At 43.0% G+C, this 21,554-nt stretch overlaps 1 protein-coding gene across 50 annotated transcripts in view; it reads right to left on the reverse strand.

The window, feature by feature from the left end:
* Positions 1-21,554, reverse strand: part of SNX13 (sorting nexin 13) — a 139,387-nt gene that overhangs the window by 103,322 nt on the left and 14,511 nt on the right. For 27 of the 50 annotated variants that reach the window (XM_089315188.1, XM_070059592.2, XM_070059589.2 and 24 more), the window contains one exon: positions 610-743. The exons of 21 other annotated variants lie outside the window; for them this stretch is intronic. In XM_089315188.1, coding sequence (XP_089171314.1) covers positions 610-639 — 30 coding nt within the window. In that variant the 5' untranslated portion in view covers positions 640-743. Of the gene's footprint in view, positions 1-609; positions 744-19,070; positions 19,254-21,554 lie in introns of those variants that run through there. 2 more of the 50 variants (XM_070059588.2, XM_070059587.2) reach the window with 2 other exon arrangements.

Genomic DNA, 21,554 nt, shown 5'->3' on the forward strand with positions numbered 1-21,554 from the left:
TTTTTCATGGCAAACAAAAAATCTGAGTCTCATTTTGGTTAAAACCAAATAAAAAAGGAAATGTTGAATAAACAGGCAGACTTCAAAAATTATATTTAGTTCAAATTCAATCAAAATCAACCTTACTTCCACAACATAAGAGATCTGACTTCTGTTTAACCTATCTTAACCATTTAGTTTATATTTTCATCGTTTTATCAAGTGTTAACACAGGGAATTATTTTAATATCACAGAATGGCCTCAAATTTAAACTGCCAAGCATTGTCAATTGACCCCTACAGAAAATGTGGAAGGAAGTGTGACCCACACTTATGGAAACTGAAAACTGTAAGTAACTCCTTCAAAGTAACCAAAACTATTTCAATATTGCTATTTCTCCCTTTTTATTATTTTCCTTTCATGTTGTATAATAAACATATTTACTTAGCCCTCAAAATCATTCCCACAGGTTCTAAGAACACAAAAACTATGAAAGAAAAGAAATTAAGGCATACAAATTTTTGAAGAAAAGAACAGACAAAATGAAATTCAATAAACCACTTGAAAAAAGACAGATAAAACTGGCTGAAAAATCTATTGCAAAAGATGTACCAAATAAGAGTTCATACCTTAAAAAAAAAGACTGATCTTTGGCTCATTTTCTTTTTCAAGTCAGCATGATCTCAGCATGATAGAGGGCAAACAAAAACAAACTGGGGATATGTAAAATGGTGCAGCCACTGTGTAAAACAGTTGGTGGTTCCTAAAAAAGTTAAACATAGAATTATCATAGGATCCAACAATTCCATTCCAAGGTGTGCATAGCCAAAAATATTGAAAACAGCTACTCAAACAAATGCACGTACACACGTTCACAATAGCACTATTTACAACAACTAAAAGATGCAAAGAGCCTAAATGTCCATCAACAAATGGATATACAAACTGTGGTGTCTCTATACAATGGAGTATCATTCAGTCATAAAAAAGGAATGAAGTGCTGATGGAAGCAACAACATGGGTAAACCTAGAAACATTACACTAAGAAGCCAAATACAAAACACCACAGCCTGTAGAATTCCATTTACAGTAGCTTCCCTTATTGAGTTTCAGTTTCCACGTTTTCAGTTACCCAGTAAACTGCAGTTCGGAAATATTAAGTGGAAAATTCCAAAAATAAGGGACTCTTAAGTTTCAAGCTGAGCATCATCCCAAGCAGCATGATGAAATGTTGCACCATCCTGCTCCTAAGTCAATTATTCCTTTGTCCGGCAAGCCACACTGAATGCACTAACCATTAGTCACTTTGTAGCCATTTAGGTTTTCAGGTTGGCTATATCAGTGTTCCCATAATCCTTATGCAGTCATCTAATGCCTATGTCCCAATGCCTCTACCATTTACCTCACTTAGCTCATCATGTAGACACTATATCTCAAATCATCACAAAAAGAATGAACACAGTACAATATTTTGAGACTACATTCACATAACTTTTACGAGAGTATGTTGTTGTAACTGTTCTACTTTATTATTAGTTACTGCTGTTAACCTCTTACCAAACTTAATTTATATATATATATATATATATATATATATGTATAGCAACAAGCATAGTACATACAAGATTCAGCACTATTCGCACTTTCAAGCATTCACAGGGGAAAGTGAGCTGGGGGCCCTTAGAATGCATCCCTTGCAGAGCAAGGGAGGACTGCTTTATCTTAACTATCCAGAATTAACTAAATCCATGCAGACAGAACTCAGACTTGTGGCTGCTAGAGCCTAGAGCGGAAAGGAAAATGGGGGGAAACACTTAATACTGTCTTTCTTTTAGAGTGATGAAAATATTTTGGTGATTGCACATCATGAATATTCTCATTTCTTCAAAATGGTTAATACATGATGTCAATTCCACCTCAATTAAAAAAAAAAACAAACTCTGGATTGGTTGTTAGGAGACAGAACTTCTAGTCCTAGGTACTTGGCTAGCTATTATAGCTGATCTCTCCACATCTTGATCTCTTCATTTGTAAAACAGGGAGGGACAAACAACATCAAAAGTTCCTTTCGTTAACCAGTACTCTGTATACTGAGCACTGAATTTTTAATATTTTATTTTTAATACTATTTTAAAATTTATTTTCATTTTATTTGAAAGGCAGAGAGACAAAGGGATCTTCCATCTGTTGGTACATCCCCCTAAATGTCCACAAAAGCCAAGGCTTGGCCAGACCAAAGCCAGGAGTCAGGAACTCAGTCCAGGTCTCCCAGATGGGTGGCAGGGACCCAAGTACAAGCCACCAGCAACTGCCCTGCAGGATGCACATTAGCAGGTAGCCGCCATGGGAAGCAGACCCAGGGCTTGAACCCACACATTCTGATATGACATGTGGTTGTCCCACATGGAATACTAATCACTGTGCTAAACACCCATCCATATATCATATATATATACAAATATATATATATGAAAGTCAGAATTATGGGGGGGGAGGGGGGTAGAGAAGGAGGGAGAGGAGGAGAGGGAGAGAGAGCACGCACACTTTAATCCACCAGTTCACTCCCCAGATGGCCACTGAACCTAGCAGCCAAGAGCTTCTTCTGAGTCTCCCACGTGGGTCCAGGGGCCCTAGCACTTGGGCCACCATCTTTCAGTGCTTTCCCAGGCACAATATTAGGGAGCTGGATTGGAGGTGCAGCAGTGGGGACTTGAACGGGCACCCATGCAGGGATGCTGGCATTGCAGGCAGAGGCTTAACCTATAAGCCACAGCACTGGCCTCACCCCTATATTTTTAAAACACAATATAATATAGATTTTATCTGAAAGACAATGCACGAAGTACTGGTTAATGTTCTCAGCAACAGCTTTACAGGAAAGATATTATACAGTTTACCATAATCGCTTCCCATGATGAATTCAAATAAAAATGGGTATATTAAAAGAAAGTGTAATGAAGACAGTCTTGCAAGGAGTTTGACTACCATGTTTTAAGATTATAGTATTCTAGGAGTCAAACTATACCCAAAGATAGAAATTAGAAAATCTAGCCCCAATTTAAAATAAAAAAATTTTAAAAGAGAATCTGTAAGAAAGACTGGATTAAATAAATAACTAGAGGCTGGCACTGTGGTGCAGCGGGTTAAAGTCCCTACCTACAGCGTTGGACCCCATAAGGGCGCCAGTTCGAATCTAGGCTGCTCCATTTCCAATCCAGCTCCATGCAAATGTACTTGGGAAAGCAGCGGAAAATGTCCCAAGTCCTTGGACCCCCACATCCATGTGGGACTCAGAAGAAGATCCTGGCTTCAGATCAGCTCAGCTCCAGTCACTGTGGCCATTTGGGGAGTGAACTAGCAAATGGAAGACCTCTCTCTTTCTCTACCTCTCTAACTCATTCAAATAAATAAAATAAATATTTAAATAAATAACTCTTAGGCAGTTTTTCCAATATTAATTCTCCCAGGCTTTGAAAGGTACTGAGTGAATCAGCCCTTAAGGCATTCTGATCTGGCTAAAAAGCCTATAAGAGTATTTCAGGCATGGAAAGCCAAGACACTCTGGCAAAAAAAAAAAAAAAAAAAAAAAAAAAAACGGCCATCAAAGAAGGAGGTACCTTTCTCTGAAGGGAGGAGAGAACTTCCACTTTGACTACGACCTTGTCTAAATATGATCAGAGTCGGTGAACTCAAAAGGCTTCCATAGCCTTGGCAGCTCATGACAAGAGCCTCGGGGGATTACTGATGCCATAAACAAGAGTGTCAATTGTTAAATCAACAACAGGAGTCACTGTGCACTTACTCCCCATGTAGGATCTTAATGTGTTGTACTATGTGAATTAACAGTATAACTAGTACTCAATCAGTACTTTATATTTTGTGTGCCTGTGTGGTGCAAACTGTTGAAATCTTTACTTAGTATATACTAAACTGATCTTCTGTATATAATGATAATTGAAAATGAATCTTGATGAAGAATGGGATGGGAGAGGGAGTGGGAGATGGGATGGTTGCGAGTGGGAGGGTGGTTATTGGGGGAAAAAGCTGCTATAATCCAAAAGTTGTACTTTGGAAATTTATATTTATTAAATAAGTTTAAAACAAAAGAAAATATTTACCAGAAACTAAATGCAAACATGTACAGATTCAAAATGCTTTCTTTAAGCAAGGCTATTAGGAAGGGCAATGGGTTATCAAAGACAGAGCTCTCACTTCAAGCAAAGTTAAGCCTCACCTAAGGATGAAAGAGTCTGATTCCAGACTCAGAGGTTCAAAGTGTGTTTCTGAGAAGCCAGCCCTTTTTATACAGAACTTGCTGGCTGGGTCATCTCTGAATCTGAATGTCTCACCTTCCTCACATTCAAAGATCAGTGTCAGCATAAACAAGGGAATTGCACAGAGATGCATTTTCTTCCCATCCATACACATGCTAATAAGCATAAGTCTTTTGTGGTCTACCTACCATTCAGCATTTACTTTATTCTTTTTTTAATTTTTTCCCTTGTAATTAGAATCAGCTTGTAGGGTTTTAGTTTTGTGTTTTTAGTTTAGGGGCAGGAACTCTGGAGCCAAGTTTCTGGGTTTGAATCTATCTCCAGAACATTCTAACAGGTAGAGTTATAGACAGTGAGAGAGAGACAAGGGGAGGGGTCTTCCTTCCATAGGTTCACTCCCCAGGTGGCTGCTGTGGCTGGCCGGCGCTGCGCAGATCCAAAGCCAGGAGCCAGGTGCTTCCTCCTGGTCTCCCATGTGGATGCAGGGGTCCAAGCACTTGGGCCATCCTCCACTGCCCTCCCGGGCCACAGCAGAGGGCTGGGCTGGAAGAGGAGCACCCGGGACTGGAACCCAGAGCCCATATGGGATGCCAGCGCCGCAGGCAGAGAATTAACCTCCAGAACATTCTTGCTGTGTGACCATGGTAAGTCGCTGTGGCTTGGTTCACCCATCAGTAAAATGACTCACAGGACTGCTTCTTAATTAGAATTAGCTAATTAACCTGTGAGCAGTAAGGATGAACTTCTCCAGGGCTTCTCTATAGGTTGCCCTGCTGGAGAGTTTCAGAAAAAAAAAAAAAATGCTACAGCTTTAGGGTGATCAATCTTGATAGAGCTTTCAGGTGAGAAGTGGATCAAGATACCAGTTTGCTATACAAGTTCTAGGAAGGATGTCAAAATGGTCATGTAAAAGGTGTACTATGGAAAAACTATGCACAGATTTCAAAAACCCTTGGCACCAACATAAACTTATCTTCTAATTCCGTTTTCCTGGGGACTTTCTGAAGTACCCATCCAGTCCCCTCACCACGGATGCTCATCCGGCAGACTGCACCTGGGGCCCTCTGTGGACTGTCACATAGGACGCAGACCACAGCCACAGGTCCTGATGGCCTCCCAGGCCTACAAGGGTCTACTACCCAGGCTGCTATCAGATGCAGATGCCTTATCACACCTGGGAAAGGGCTGGCGCTTCCCACAACAATTAAAAGCTACATGAAAATTTAAAGAAAGGGAGGGTAAGTATGACAAAGTGGTTAAGGATTCCCATTTCCCATCCTGGAGTGCCAAGGTTCAAGTTCCAGATTTGTTCCCGATCCCTGCTAGTGCAAACCCTGGGAGGTAGCGGGTGATGGCTCAAGTCAGTTGGGTTCCTGCCACCCAAGCCGGAGATCTAAAACTGAGTTCTGAGCTCCTGGCTTCAGCCTGGCCTAGTCTTGGCTGTCTTGGGCATTTGAGGAGTGAACCAGCAGATGGAAGGTCTCTCTCCATCTCTCCACCTCTCCTTCCTATGTCTCACTCTGCCTTCCAAAAACAAAAAACAAAAAAACAAAACAAAAAACAAAACAAAACAAAACAAAACAAAAAACAGCACAAAGACTAAGTCTGGCCAGCGCTGCAGTTCACTAGGCTAATCCTCCGCCTGCGCCGGCACCCTGGGTTCTAGTCCCAGTCGGGGCTCCGGATTCTGTCCCAGTTGCTCCTCTTCTAGTCCAGCTCTCTGCTGTGGCCCAGGAAGGCAATGGAGGGTGGCCCAAATACTTGGCCCTGCACCCACATGGGAGACCAGGAGGAAGCACCTGGCTCTTGGCTTCGGATTGGCGCAGCACACTGGCCGTAGCGGCCATTTGTGGGGTGAACCAATGGAAGGAAGACCTTTCTCTCTCTCTCTCTAACTCTGCCTGTCAAAAAAAAAAAAAAAAAAAAAAAAAAAGACTAGGTCTAACATTTAGCCCACTTAGCCTTCAAGATCGATTTGCAATCCTATAATGCAGTAAACGCTGTCCCCATTCCAGAGTCCATGGACTTTACCCCAAAACTACTGTTCTAGAAAGTCTAAAGTCAAGTGTACGTGCCATCAGATCATTCATCTTTATTTGCTTTCCATATATGTAAAGTGCAACAATCATCCTTGTACATGTTGCTATATATTAAATGCCTGATACTAGTTTTCTCACCACCCTACTTTTATGGAGTACTAGACTACCACAAAGACAAATAAGAAAAACTACTATTTTCCTCAGAAAGCAGCTTTGCACATATTCCAAAATGACAAATGCTTACCTAAGTTGTCAGAATTCAATATCATATAGTAGAATAGAAGTAATTTTGGCCTAGAAATTTTCAGCCAAATGATGTTGCGTGCCATAGCCAAAGAAAAATATTATGAGCACTTCTCTGAACAATCGAAATATGTCTCTATAAAACTACACTGCAAATATACCTCCAGATGCCAAGACAGCTGAGTGGCTATGTCGAGTTCTTAAAGAAATACACACTGAATTCTAGAAATATGGGTTCTATTCATATCCACCTAAATATCAGGTAAGTCAATCAAAACAATTCAAAAAGCAGGAAGTAAAAACAAAATACCATTTAACCTGGTTGCACTTTAGTTTTTAATCTCGCTAAACACATCTAAAACTATGAATTCAAAGATAACAAAAATGTGTGGAAAAACCCAGCTATGAGAAGTAGCCTTTGATGTAGCCTAAATCCCCATGATCCATCACAGGCTTCAGGGTGTCACAGCCTTGAAAAGTTACTTTAAATTTCAGGATTCAAACACGTGTGAAATAAAAATCACTGTACACAAAATCATCTGATTATCAAAAGTGTAAAAGCTTTAATCATCACATAAATTTTTTATAAAGATTTACTTATTTTTTACTTGAGTCAGAGTTACACATAGAGAGAGGCAGAGAGAGAGAGAGAGGTCTTCCATCCAATGGTTCACTCCCCAATTGGCCACAATGGCCAGAACCGCACAGATCTGAAGTCAAGAGCTTCTTCTGGGCCTCCCACTTGGGTGCAGGAGCCCAAGGACTTGGGCCACCTTCCACTGTTATCCCAGGCCACAGCAGAGAGCTGGATCAGAAGTGGAGCAGCCCAGACTAGAACTGGCACCCATATGGGATGCTGGAGCTTCTGGACAGGGTGTTAACCCGATGCACCACAGCGCCAGACCCCACATAAATTTTTTTAAAGATTTTAATTTATTTATTTGACAAAGTTACAGACAGTGAGAGGCAGAGAGAGAGAGAGAGATCTTCCATCCGCTGGTTCACTCCCCAAATGGCTGCAACGGCAGGAGCTGGGCCAATCCGGAGCTAGGAGCCAGGAGCTTCTTCCAAGTCTCCCACTTGGGTGCAGGGGTCCAAGGACTTGGGCCATCTTCCACTGCTTTCCCAGGTGCATTAGCAGGGAGCTGGACAGGAAGTAGAGTAGCCAGGTCTCGAACCGGAGCCCATATGGGATGCCAGTGCCACAGGTGGAGGATTAACCTACAGTACCACAGTGCCGGCCCCCATGGCATAAATTTTGCTTAGTAAAAAGCACATGAGTTTTAATTACTAGTTACATGATATAATTATGCAAAAGTATTGTTTTCACTTAGTATACAATTTTCTTAATTCTACAATATCATGTTTACTATTTTACTGCTACCTTACTCTGATCAAAAATACACTGAAAAGTGCTTTGAATGAACTCCTTATTCAAAAGCAATTTCACAGTTCCTCTGCATAACCAGGGTAGCTCTAAAAGCCTACGAAGTTTAACATTTTTTTAAAGCTTTCTTTTTTTTAAGATTTTATTTATTTATTTAAGGAGTAAAGTTGCAGACAATGGGCAGAGTGGTGCCGATCCGAAGCCAGGAGCCAGGTGCTTCTTCCTGGTTTCCCACATGGGTACAGGGGCCCAAGCACTTGGGCCATCTTCTACTGCTTTCCCAGGCCACAGCAGAGAGCTGGACTGGAAGAGGAACAGCCGGGACTAGAACCAGCATCCACATGGGATGCTGGTGCCGCAGGCAGAGGATTAACCTACCGCGCCACGGCGCCGGCCCCTAAAGCTTTCTTTAATTAGAAAAAAAAAAAAATTTAAGCAATCTGCTTAAAGAAATGTCTAATGTCCTCATATTTCCAAGTTTCACAGTGAAAAAGAGACAGGTTACATGTCAAAATAAGAAAACAGAATGCAGTTAACTGACTTATTCTTAGTTGACTCAATACTTAACAATTAGAAACTTGCAGTCCATTATGTAGTTGGGAGGGACATTAATCCAGGCTAAGTAGTTACTCTGTGAAACACATTTCTCAGTGCATAAAATTATAAGGCATTCAGTTTAGAAGTTGGGCACTCAGTCAGTCTAGAAGTTAAGACAACAATTGAGATGCCCATGTCCCATATCAGAGCACTTGGGATTGAGAACTTACTCTGGCGCCAGCTTCCTATCAACACAGACCCTGGGAAGCAAATGGTGGCGGTGGTGACTCAAGAGACTGAGCTCCTGTCACTTACTTGGGAGACCTGGATTAACTTTCCAGCTCCCAGCTTCAGCCCCATTCAGCCCCAGCCATTGAGGGCAACAGGAAGTAAATAAGCAGATGCAAATTCATTTGTTCTCTCAAAATTTTTTTAAAAATCTAGTCTATAATCAGGGAGGTGTTTGCCAAGGTATTACACAACATCCCTTTTCACTGTTTCTATATCCACTTCATTTCTTGTATGAAGAAAAACGGTAAAACACACAAGTAGTGGCTCACCAATATGGGACTGGGCACTTTAAACTGTTCCTGTAAATACCAAGTATAAAGTGAAGAAACAGTGAAGGTTCTGCCACTATAATGAACTGCAGTGTGTACTCAATCAGCAGTACACCTGAGAACATCTGCTCTATGCAGAAATGCTCAAACTTTGAGAATCTACAGCCTCACCCGGCCACTGTGAGAACACCCCTAATCACTATCCTAGGATTCCGTGGGACAACAGCCCAAACTCCCAGCCTCTTCTAGGATCTTTACACAATCAATCCTAGACCCCTTATCAAAGACAAGGCAGAGTCAGGACTGCATATGAAATCTCATCCTTCATAGTTCAGACTGACTTGAGACCCTTTCAACTCATCTGCAAATAGCATCCACAACAGGACTGCGGATGGATTCTCCAGACTAATTCTGAACCCACTAGGCCTTATAATCCTAGGTCACCACCAAGCTATGGTCAGTTATCAATCTTCTCCATACTGACACCATCTACCATTCTTGCTTTTTTGCTCCTTTATCTACCATCCCACCTCTTCCTTCCTTCACTCAATTCCAAAGCAAAAGCAAACATGCCTACATCCTTCACTATCCTGCTGCTTCTTTCCTTTACTATCTCAACTTCAGGAGGCAAGGTCATGATCCCAACCATATTACCTAGCCAGTTTCTGTAGAAACCCCTGTTCCTGTAATTCTGCACATTAGAATTACCTGGAAGCAAGCAAGGGGTAGGGTGGAGGGTGGCATTTTAAAATCCCATTACCCAGGTTATACCACACACAAATCAAATCAGAAAAGCTGGGGATAGGAACCACGCATCAGATTTCCAATATGCAGCGAAGTTGAGACAGAGGCATTATTAGTTTGTAAAATTTCTCACCAGGTGATGCCAATATGCAAAGATAAGATCCACTCATCTCCAAGGCAGTAGTAACCATTCCCTGATAACTTGGATGATACATGGCCTACAACATTCTTCTCTAGCCCAAGTACTGCTCAAGGATAATCCATACAATGCTCTACTTTTTAAAATATTTTAATTATCTCAAAGGTGGAGAGGGAGAAGGACTAGGAGGGGATGGGGAGGACTGAGAAAGAATGCAGGGGGCTGGGGGTCGCAGCCCTGTGGGGTAGCAGGTGAAGCCGCTGCCTGCAGTGCCTGCATGCCATGTGGGCACCGGTTCAAGTCTGGGAAAGCAGTAGAAGGTGGCCCAAATGCTTAGGCCCCTGCACCCACCTGGGACACCCGGAAGAAGTTCTTGGCTCCTGGCTTGCGATCAGCGCAGCTCCAGCCATTTGGGAAGTGAACCAGCGGATGGAAGACACCTCTCCCTCGCTCTCCCCCCGCCCCTTCTCTCTGTGTAACTGACCTTCAAATAAATAAGTAAATCTTAAAAAAAAAAAAAAAGTGCGGGGAGAGGAGGGGCTGGTGTTGTGGTGCAGTGGGTAAAGCCGCCACCTGCAGTACTGGCATTCTATATGGGCACCAGTTTGCAACCCGGCTGCTTCTCTTCCAATCCAGCTCTCTGCTGTGGCCTGGGAAAGCAGTAGAAGATGGCCCAAGTGCTTGGGCCCCTGCACCCACGTGGGAGACTGGGAAGAAGCTCCTGGCTTCAGATCAGCTAAGCTCTGGCCGTTCCAGCCATTTGAGGAGTGAACTATAGGATGGAAAACCTCTCTCTCTCTCTCTCTGCTTCTACCTTTTGTATAAATAAATCTTTAAAAAAAGAAGAAGATGACTCAAAAGGGGGGAAGGGAAAGAGACACCTCCCATTCACTGGTTTACTCTACAAATGCCTGCAATAGCCACAGCTGGGCCAGGCCAAAGCCAAGAGCCAGTCATCTGAGGAATGAACCAGCAAATAGAACATAAATGTATGTGTCTGTCTCTCACTGCCAAACCCAATCCCCACTATCTCAAATAAAAATAAGCTGGGGCTGGGTCTCAAACCCAGACATTCCAATATTACATTTAGATCCCAAGCCAATTCCTAACTACTAACTATTTAAGTAGCATGTAATGCTTTTGCTCCACTAAGAAGTGTAACACTATGAAGGTGGAGGAGATAAAGACAAAGACACTGCTGTCAAGTGATCTGGATGAGGCAGCCATATCATAAACAGATGACCCTCCAGAATGCCGTCATCTGAGCTATGACTCCTGGACCAGGAGTGCAGCTAACAAAACAGGACAGCCCAATAACAACACCAGAGTTAACACCAAGGGGGTCAGAAACCATCACGGATAAGACCACAATTAAACAGGTGATCTGGCAGCAAGGAGGAGCAAGCAAATCACATGGGTAGCGAGGAGGACTGCAGACAGTCTCTGCTTTTGGAGGATTCCTTTCCTCAAGGTTTGGGCTGACCATGAAGAACACTCACGAGGGCAGAACCATGAGAGACTAGAACACTGCATAAGCTTAGATCACGGTAGTTTAAGTTTCCACTGCAGAACAAGCACCTTCAAATACCCAGTAAAGTCTTACACATGCAAGCATTTACCTATGACCTACCATCTAGATGTGACATACCATCTAGCTATGATAAAAATATTCATGAACGGGGGCTGGCACTGTGTTACAGCAGATAAAGCTGCTGCCTGTTAAGTAGACAGGCTAAAACCGATTAGGTTTGTGAGCTGGAAGACCGTGCCTTTGCCACGCCCCCTGTGTAACCTCACACCCTACCTCACACCATGCCCTGTGTGACATGCTCTACCTGACCATACCTGAGCACCCACCTGCCCACAAGCCACTACCCTGTGAAAAATACATAAAAGGCAAAGAGCATCCCAAAAGGCTCTCTGCCTCTGCTTTGCTACTGGTGATAAGCGGTGGATAGCAGCTCAAAGCGCTTGCTGCACGTGGCTTTTGGCCTGCTCTCTGCTTGGTATGGACGCTACCCTAGTTTCCAGATTTTCCCTTCTCTTTAACTGAACTAAAGCCCTCACTTTCCTATGCACCTTTCACACTAAATAAAAGCCTAAAATGCACCATGCTGCCTCGTTTATTGATGCCGGTATTTAGAATTCTTCTCTAAATATTAGGCAAGAACCCTCTCGGGCTTATTAATATTGGGGATTTATTAATAAGCACATGGTGATAGTCTGGCACCCCAAATTCCAGTAGCATATGTGGCGGCCCAGATGGCGCTTCTGGGGAACTTTAAGGGGCCACATTTTCATATGATTTTTAAGGGGTCATTTCCGATATCACCTGCAGTGCTGGCATCCTAAGGATGCTCCACTTCCAATCCAGCCCTCTGCTATGGCCTAGGAAAGCAGTGGAAGGTGACCCAAGTGCTTGGACCCCTGCACCCACATGGGAGACCCAGAAGAAGCTCCTGGCTCCTGGCTTTGGATCAGCCCAATTCCTGCCATTGAGGCCATTTGTGGAGTCAACCAGTGGATGAAATACACCTCTCTCTCTGCCTCTGTTAACTCTGCCTTTCAAATAAATAAATAAATCTTTTTAATTCATGAAGAAAGTATGTATTTAAAATTCAAGTTTGGAAAAGCAACAGTGCCTTAATTTCAGCCCTTCTCTTATCTATCTTGCATGTGTAATACTTGACACTATTACCTGAAACTAAACTTTTTTTGAAAATGCAATACAGAATTCAAATAATTACCAAAAGCACAAGCAACAAAAGAAAAACAGGTAGACTGGATGCATAAAAATTAGAAAATCTTGTGCTGCAAATGATACAATCAAGAAAATAAAAAGCCAATCCATTAAATGGGGGAAAAAGCATTTACAAATCATATACTTGACAACAGAATTCTACTTTTAAAATACAAAGAACAAAACTAAATAATAGAATAACCCAATTAAACATGGGCACAGATTTGAATGGGTATTTCTCTAAACAAAACCCACACAAATGCTCATGAAATGTTGTTGTTGCTCAACAGGAGATGCAAACGAAAACCACTCTAAGATACCACTTCTCACTAGGCCTACTACAATCCAAAACACTGGATCACATGTCCTGATGTGAAGAAAATATGAAAGAACTTCAAGGCCAGCGCCGTGGCTCACTTGGCTAATCCTCCGCCTGCGGTGCCGGCACTCCGGGGTCTAGTCCCAGTTGGGGTGCCGAATTCTGTCCCGGTTGCTCCTCTTCCAGTCCAGCTCTCTGCTGTGGCCTGGGAAGGCAGAAGGCAGTGGAAGATGGCCCAAGTGCTTGGGCCCTGTACCCACATGGGAGACCAGGAGGAAACATCTGGCTCCTGGCTTCAGATCGGCTGTAGCGGCCATTTGGGGCGGGGGGGGAACCAACAGAAGGAAGACCTTTCTCTAACTCTGCCTGTCCAAAAAAAAAAAAAAAAAAAAAATGAAAGAACTTCATAAGTTCCTGGAAACAATGGAATTTAGTAATGCTCATTTTCCTCGAACACTTTAAAGATGCCTCATAGACCCCTTCTACTATAAAACAGGACAGTCACATTAAAAATAAGTTTGTAGTTCTTCAAAAGGCTAAACAGACTTACTACATAACCCAGCAATTCCATTCCTAGATATATATACCCAAAAGAAACAAAAACATAGCCTAGAGGCCAATGCTGTGGTGTAGTAGGCTAAGTCTCCCAACATCCCAAATGGGCACCCGGTGTGTTCCAGTTGCTCTACTTCTGATCCAGCTCTCAGCTTATGGGCTGGGAAAGCTGTGGAAGATGGCCCAAGTGCTTTGAGGCCTGGCACTACATGGGAGACCCGAAAGAAGCTCCTGGCTTCAGATCAGCCCGGCTCCAGCCATTGAGGCCATTTGGGGAGTGAATCAGAGGATAGAAGACCTTTCTTTCTGTCTCTCCTTCTGTCTGTAACTCTGACTCTCAAATAAACAAAAATCTTAAAAAAATTATATATAAAAAATAGCCTACACAAAATTGATACAAACATTCATGGCAATGCTATTTACAACAGCCAAAAACTGTAAGCCACCCAATGTTTATTAACTGATTAAAGGATCAACAAAATGTGGGATATTTTTATGTTGCAGTTGATTTCTCAACAATGTTGCACTGGATTCATTTCTGAGAGGAGGAGCATGGTGGGGGCAAGAGGCACGGAGTCACCACAGAGACTCCGGGAGTCCGGTGAAAGCAGGCCTGAGGCGAGCAGCCCACAGACTCGTTTATTTGAGTAAGTACAACAGCTTATATAGCCAAGACCAGCCAAACCAGTCAAGGGACGGTCTATGCCCCAACCAATCACAGCCTGTTGCCAGGCAGTTTCCAAAGCTATCCAATCACAGCCTGTTGCCAGTCAGGCTCTTGTCACCAGGCAGTTTCTGAAACCATCCAATCACGGCCTGCTGTCAGTCAGGCTCTGTTGTCATGTGGTTTCCTCTGTTGTCATGTGGTTTCCGAAGCCATCTAATCACCGCCTGTTAACAGGCAGTTTCTGCTGTCAGCGGCCATCTTGGCATGACCTTTTCACCTCAGTGGCCATCTTGGCATGAACTTTTCACCTCATTCCACCACATTTCCCCCTTTTCGTTTATTTTTGAGCAACGGGAGGCATGATTCTTGGCCATACCATTGTTGACCCCGTTTCCATGTGGTCTCTGTACACAGCTGTGCCTGTCTTAGGTTGTCCCCCAGAGGATCTTACCCGTCATTGACTAACCAGCGCTCAAATCGAGAGACCACAGGATTGCTTGCTCAGATAGGGGTAGGAATGAGGAATAATGGTTATCAGGAATGGCATGACCACACACAGGCTGTGGGCCCTTTGAGTGGCTGACCAGAGGGCGCCAATTTTTACACTGGAATATTATTCAGCAATAAAAAGAAATTTGAAATGCTTATACGTGCTAGAATATAAATGACCCCTAAAAACATGCTAAATGAAAAAAGCCAGTCACAAAGGACCACACAGTGTACAATTTGATTCATACAGAATGTTCACAGCAGTAAAATCCAGAGGCAGATTTGCGACTGCCTGAGGGGAGAAAGACTCAGGGACTGAAGACTAAAGGACAGGGAGGTTTGGAGTAATGAGTTCTTCATTACTTATCATGGTGATGGATGCTTAATACCATAATAAAATCTACTGATTTTACATTTTAATTAAGAGAATTGTATTCATATGGTATGTGAATTTTATCTCAATACAGCTACACTTTCCAAACTACTAGTTAGTGCAACACAAAAGGACATACAGAAATCAACTAGGCTAAAGAAGAAACACATAGATCAAAGGAACAAGTTGATTTGAGATAAAACAAGACAAAAACAATTCTAAACTAAATTTTTAAAATTAAGGTACTATTTTGGTGTAGTATTCTTGGCCAGGGGTAATTCTGTCTCCAAGATACTTTTGGCAATGTACAGAAAGGCTTTTTTTATTATTATTTTAACTTTTTTTAAAGATTTAATTTATTTGAAAGGCAGAGTTACAGAGAAAGAGGTCTTCCATCTGCTCGTTGACTCCCCAGATGACTGCAATGGCCAGAGCTGCACTGATCTGAAGCCAGGAGGCAGGAGCTTCCCCTGGGGTCTCCCACACTGGTGAAGGGACCAGACCCAAGGACTTGGGCCATCTTTTACTGCTTTCCCAGGCCACAGCTGAGAGCGAGATCGGAAGAGGAGCAGCCAGGACTAGAACCAGTGCCCATATGGGATGCCGGCACTGCAGGCAGCAGATTTACCCACTACGCCACAGCACCGGCCCCCAGAAAGGTTTTGGGTTATCAGAGCTCAGGAGAGAAGAGCCTATTACAGGCCAAGGATGTTGCAAAGCACCTTACAACACACAGACAATAATATTAACTAATCTAGGTTACCGTATCTAAGTGCTAGTGGTAATATCTTTTCAGAGTTTATGTATTTTGAAAATTCTCATAATAAAAATAAGATGAAAATTATCGTATGTGGGACCAGCATTATGATACAGTGAATTGAGCTGCTGCTTGCAACACTAGCATTCCATATCAGAGATGCAGTTTATATATAAGTCCCAGCTACTCCCTTCTAAGCCAGCTTCCTGCTAGTGCACCTGAGAAGCAGCAGATGATGGCCCAAGTACATGGGTCCTTACCACCCATGTGGAAGACCAGGATGGCACCCCTGGCTCCTGGTTTTGGTCTGGCACCGTCCTATTGTGGACATTTGGGAGTGAATCAGCAGATGGAAGATTTTAATCTCTCTCTCCCTTGACAGCTTCATATTTGAATTTTTATAAGCATGAATGATTTTTTAAATGACCCCTTCAAAAAATTTATTTTCGGGGATGGCATTGTGGCACAATGGGTTAAGCCTCCATCTGCAACATCAGCATCCCATATGGGCTCCAGTTCTAGTGCTGGTTGCTCCATTTCCAATCCAGCTCCCTCCTAATGGCTGGGGAAAGCAACAAAAGATGGCCCTAATCCTTGGGCTTCTGCACCAATGGGGGAGACCTGGAAGAAGCTCTTGGCTCCTGGCTTTGGCCTAGCTATTGCAGTCATCCAGGGAGTGAACTAGCAGAAGCAAGATCTCTCTGTCTCTCCCTTTCCATTTGAAAAACAAAAACAGCTGTGAATGTATGAAGAAACAATAGTTCTGTACAGCCTACTCAAGGCTCAAACAAACAACACAAAGAAGTATTTGAATTAAATGATATGATCTCTAACAAGTTCCAATACTGCCCCACTTTGAGGGTCAATATATATGGTCAAAGGGGGAAAAAAGTTGGATTTCAACGAACATTATGTAAAATTAAAAATTGTTATTTTAATCCTAGCTATAAAAATATTTAAACATTTAAAATTGTTTTTTATAAAAGACCTAAGAACAGAAGCCTGCATCATGGTGCAGCCAGTAAAGTCATCAGTTACAACACCAACATCCCATATGGGCGCCAGTTGCTTCAGTTCTGATTCAGCTCCCCACTAATGAGCCTGGGAGTAGGGCAGAAGATGGCCAAGTGCTTGGGCCTCAGCCATCCACGTGGGAGAACTGGATGGAGTTCTGGCCTCCTTGCTTTGGCCTGACCCAGCTTAAGCTATTGCAGCCATTTGGGGAATGAACTAGCAGATGAAAGATCAATCCATCACGTGCTAGTGCTCTCACAAGCACTCTCTTGCTCGCTCGCTCTCTCAACCTTTCTATAACTCTGCGTTTCAAATAAAGAAATAAATCTTTTAAAAAGACCTAGGCAGCGCTGGTGCCATGTCAAAGCAGGTTAAGCGGCTGCCTGCGATACTAGCATCTCATATTTGTGCCAGTTCAAGTCCCAGCTGCCCCACTTCCAATCCAGCTAACTGCTCATGGCCTGGGAAAAAAGGGAAGATGGCCCAAGTGCTTGGGCCCCTGCACCTGCATGGGAGACTCTGGGAGACTCGGCAGAAGCTCCCGGCTCCTGGCTTTGGATCAGCTTTGGCCATTGCAGCCATTTGCATAGTGACCCAGTAGATGAAGACTTCTCTGTCTCTCCCTTTCTCTGTCTATAACTCTGGCTTTCAAATAAATAAATAAATAAATCCAAAAAAGAGGAGGGAGGGAGGGGACTTGGGTTCCAGCACTGTGGCATAGCAGATAAAACTGCAGCCCACGACACCAGGATCCCACTGGGCACCAGTTCCTGTCCTGGCTACTCAACTTGTGACCCAGTTCCATGCTAATGGCCTGGGAAAAGCAGCATAAGATGGCCCAAATGCTGGACCCCTGTACCCACTTAGGAGGTCTGGATGAAGTTCCTGGCTTCAGCCTGGTCCACGCTGGCCATGGTGACCATTTAGGGGGTGAACCAGTGGATGAATGATCTCTATGTCTCTCCCTCTAACACTTCCTTTCAAATAAATAAACAAATCTTTAAACAAACAAAGAAAGACCTAAGACCAAAGAATTTTAAAATTGCATTTAAGGGGCTGGCACTGTGGTGTAGTGGGTAAAGCCACCAGCTGCAGTGATGGCATCCTATATGGGCACCGTTTCAAGTCCCGGCTGCTCCACTTCTGATCCAGCTCTCTGCTATGGTCTGAGAAAGCAGTAGAAGATGGCCCGTGTCCTTGGGCCCCTGCAACCACTTGGGAGACCCAGAAGAAATTCCTGGCTCTTGCCTTTGGATGGGCCCAGCTCCAGGCCATTGTGAGGTGTGAACTAGTAGAAAGAAGACCTCTCTCTCTCTCTGCCTCTCTCTGTAATTCTACCTTTCAAATAAATAAATAAATCTTTTTAAAGCATTTTTTTAAAATGTCCTCTCTGGGGGCCAGCGTTGTGGTGTAGTGGATAAAGCCATCACCTGCACCACCCATATCACCCACATCCCATATGGGTGGCTGTTTGAGTCCTGGCTGCAAGCAGTTCTAATCCAGCTCCCTGCTAATGCACCTGGGAAAGCAGAAGACAGTCTAAGTGATTGGGTCCTTACACCCATATAGGAGACCCAGAAGCAGTTCCTGGCTCCCGGCTTCGGATCAGTCCAGCTCCAACTGTTGTGGCCATTTGAGGAGTGAACCAATGGATGGAAAAATCTCAATTGCTCTCTCTCTGTAAATTTTGCCTTTCAAATAAATAAATAAAGCTTAAAAAAATACACACAACAGTACTTGGCACGTGGTATCCTCTGTCATTATTTTTCAAAAGCAAAGTTCTTTCTAAATGATGGTACAGGTTCTGGTTCACTATGTTCTTGAAACAATTACAGAAATTCTTCATGAGGAAGGGAGCACTACTCCACTATCTTTTTTCAAGGCAAGAAAATAACAAAAAAGAAATTTAAATTGTGAATGTCTGGGTTGCTAAATAATTGCCTATTTCATAAAGGTAATACCACTCTCTTTAGATTCCCTGTCATTACAACATGTTACACTAAAGTAAAATGGCAATTTTTTTTAACATAATACAGTATTGCACTTAACATTTTGAACCTAAATTCTGTTTACTGCCTACCTCTCTCTATCTGGACCACATGATAGCACTTAAAGATCCTCAAACTTCATCATGCTCTATCACCATCTCTCATGAAAAAATAAGCTGAGTTACATGGAAATTCATCTTAACTTCCTTTATAACTGAATCAGAAAGAATAAATTTAGTTTAAACATCAGAAGACTTCCACTTACATGTGATCCTCCTCTAAAGCACATAAAACTTTGATCAAAGCAGTTCACTTGTGCAAAACAAGATAAAACAGTTCCTATCCATGGGCGGGCATTTAGCCTAGCAGTGAAGAAATACTTCTCCCATATCAAAGGACTTGGGTTCCATATGGGGCTCCTGACTCCTCCTTCCCACCAGTACAGACCCTGAAAGCAACAGCAATGGAACAAGTCATTAGGTTCCTGCCACCCCTAAGAGACCCAGCTTGTCCTTCCAGGCTCAACCATCACCAGCACCAGTTTGACAGGCACCTGGAGGGCAAAACATCAGATGGGAGCTACGTGTCTCTCGTTCACTCATGCACTCTCTTGCCTTCCAAAGAAGAATAAAATTTAAACATGCCATATTCATAAATAACCCCATTTATCCCTCATTCAAGTAGGATTATAACAATATAAAAATAACAGTCCCAATATTTATAATTCTTAACTTCTGCTTTCCCCCCATAATACTAAGTCCCAGAGGAATCAAAATAACACAAGCCTATCACGGTGGAGAAATCTAGATCCTCAAGGCTTAACCCTGGCCTTTCACCAATCTCCCAGCTTTTCCTTTGTTATGAGAAGACAAGCCCGCCCTCTAAAATAACAAGAGCTATCATTTACCAAGTGCTGCCGACTGTCTAGGACTTTGACTAGCTGCTTTAAATATATCCAACTCTCCTAACTGTGACAGGTAGGGAACCTTTTTTTCTGCCAAGGGCTATTTGAATATTTATAACATCATTCATGGGACACACAAAATCGTCAGCTTAAGAATTAGCCTGTTATAGATTTACTGAATTTCAAGTCCCACCTGCTTTTGCCTTGACAGAGCCAGACCAAATGATTTCTCAGGCCTTATATGGCCCATAGACTAGATATTCCGCACCCCTGCTCTAGGACACAAATTACATTAACTAGATCAACTGATAAAGAAAAACAGCCAAGTCATGGAACTGGAGCTTGGTTTAAAATCTAAGCATGTTCTGAATCATTATTTTACAATGACTCTAGCTTTTTTTTTTTTTTTTTTCAAAAGGGAAGGGGCAAAATACTGCATATAATACCTGAGTAATCAAGTTATTTATTAATGTTCAAAAAATACAACAATCAGAAAACCCAGAAGTAATCTGACACCAACATCAAAAGCCCTTGATAAACTTTAAGAATCTGATATAGATATTTTAGGTATTAAAATAACTTCCAATGTATACTTAGAGTTAGTACAAATTCTGATAAAATTCCTTCAAAATCCTGACTACAGTAACAACTCAACATCAGAATGATAACCATGATCCTGAAAGTACAAAATCCTCTTAATTTACAACAAAAATTAAGCTCAACAGCATTCCTTACCTCAAGAAATGATGAGGCTTTTTCATCAAAAGTAATTCAGGGTGGATGTCTGGCACAGCAGGTAAGTTCTCACTTCTTATCAGAGTGCCTGGTTCAAGGCCCTGCTAATCCTGGGAGATGGAAGATGATGGCTCAAATACTTGGGTCCCTGCCACCTGGTAGCTTTGGGATCCACAGGAGAGAAGGCCTACACTTCCAGGAATGGAGAGTCCCTACCCGAACTTCCAGGAACGAAAAGTCCTTGTCAAGGTCCCCATGGGTGCCCAAAGGTCAACCAATGAGGATCAGACCTGCCTCAACCTTTAATCCCCATGCCCTGTATCTATAAAAGGAACCCTCCCAACCTCTGACAGGCGACTTCCCCTGGCACCACCCCCTGCAGCCCTGTTGGGACCAGTGAACCTCGTCCGGGAGCGGAATCCCACTAAAAGCTTGTGAATTAATTGATTCATCTGTCTGGGAAGATTTGTTACACGCTGGGCACCTTCCACCACCCACACAGGAGACTCACACAGGCTCCTTGGCTTCCACAGGACCCAGCCCTGGCTATTGCAGATTTGGGGGGAGTGAACAGCAAATGGCAGATCACTCAACATCTGTCTCTCTGCCTTTCAAATAATAAAAATAAAAATTCTACAAAAAAATATAAACTCCGACAATCATACAAGTAAATTAATACTGGGTTACACTGTATAATGGAAAACATATAAACCATTCTACATTCACATTGAAAATTAACAATGGAAAACACTTTTTAACCCCACAATGACACATATGAAAAAGTGAAAGCTGGGGCCAGAGTTCTGGCATAGCAGGTAAAGCTACCCCTTGCGATGCCAGCATCCCAGTTGGCGTCCTGGCTGCTCCACTTCTGATCCAGCTCTCTGCTAATGGCCTACAAAAGCAGTGGAAGACAGCCCAAGTGCTTGGGCCCTGCTACACTCCTGGGAGACCTGGAAAAAGCTCCTAGCCCCTGGCTTCAGCCAGGCCCACCACTGACTGTTATGACCATCTGGGGAGTGGACCATGGGATAAAAGAACCCGCGCACACGTTCTCTCTCTCTCTCTCTCTCTCTCTGTCTCCCTCTCTCTGTAACTCTTTCAAATAAA

This window comes from Oryctolagus cuniculus, chromosome 16, assembly GCF_051225735.1.
Source record: "Oryctolagus cuniculus isolate XC-2025 breed Fujian yellow rabbit chromosome 16, ASM5122573v1, whole genome shotgun sequence".
Lineage (NCBI taxonomy): Eukaryota > Metazoa > Chordata > Mammalia > Lagomorpha > Leporidae > Oryctolagus > Oryctolagus cuniculus.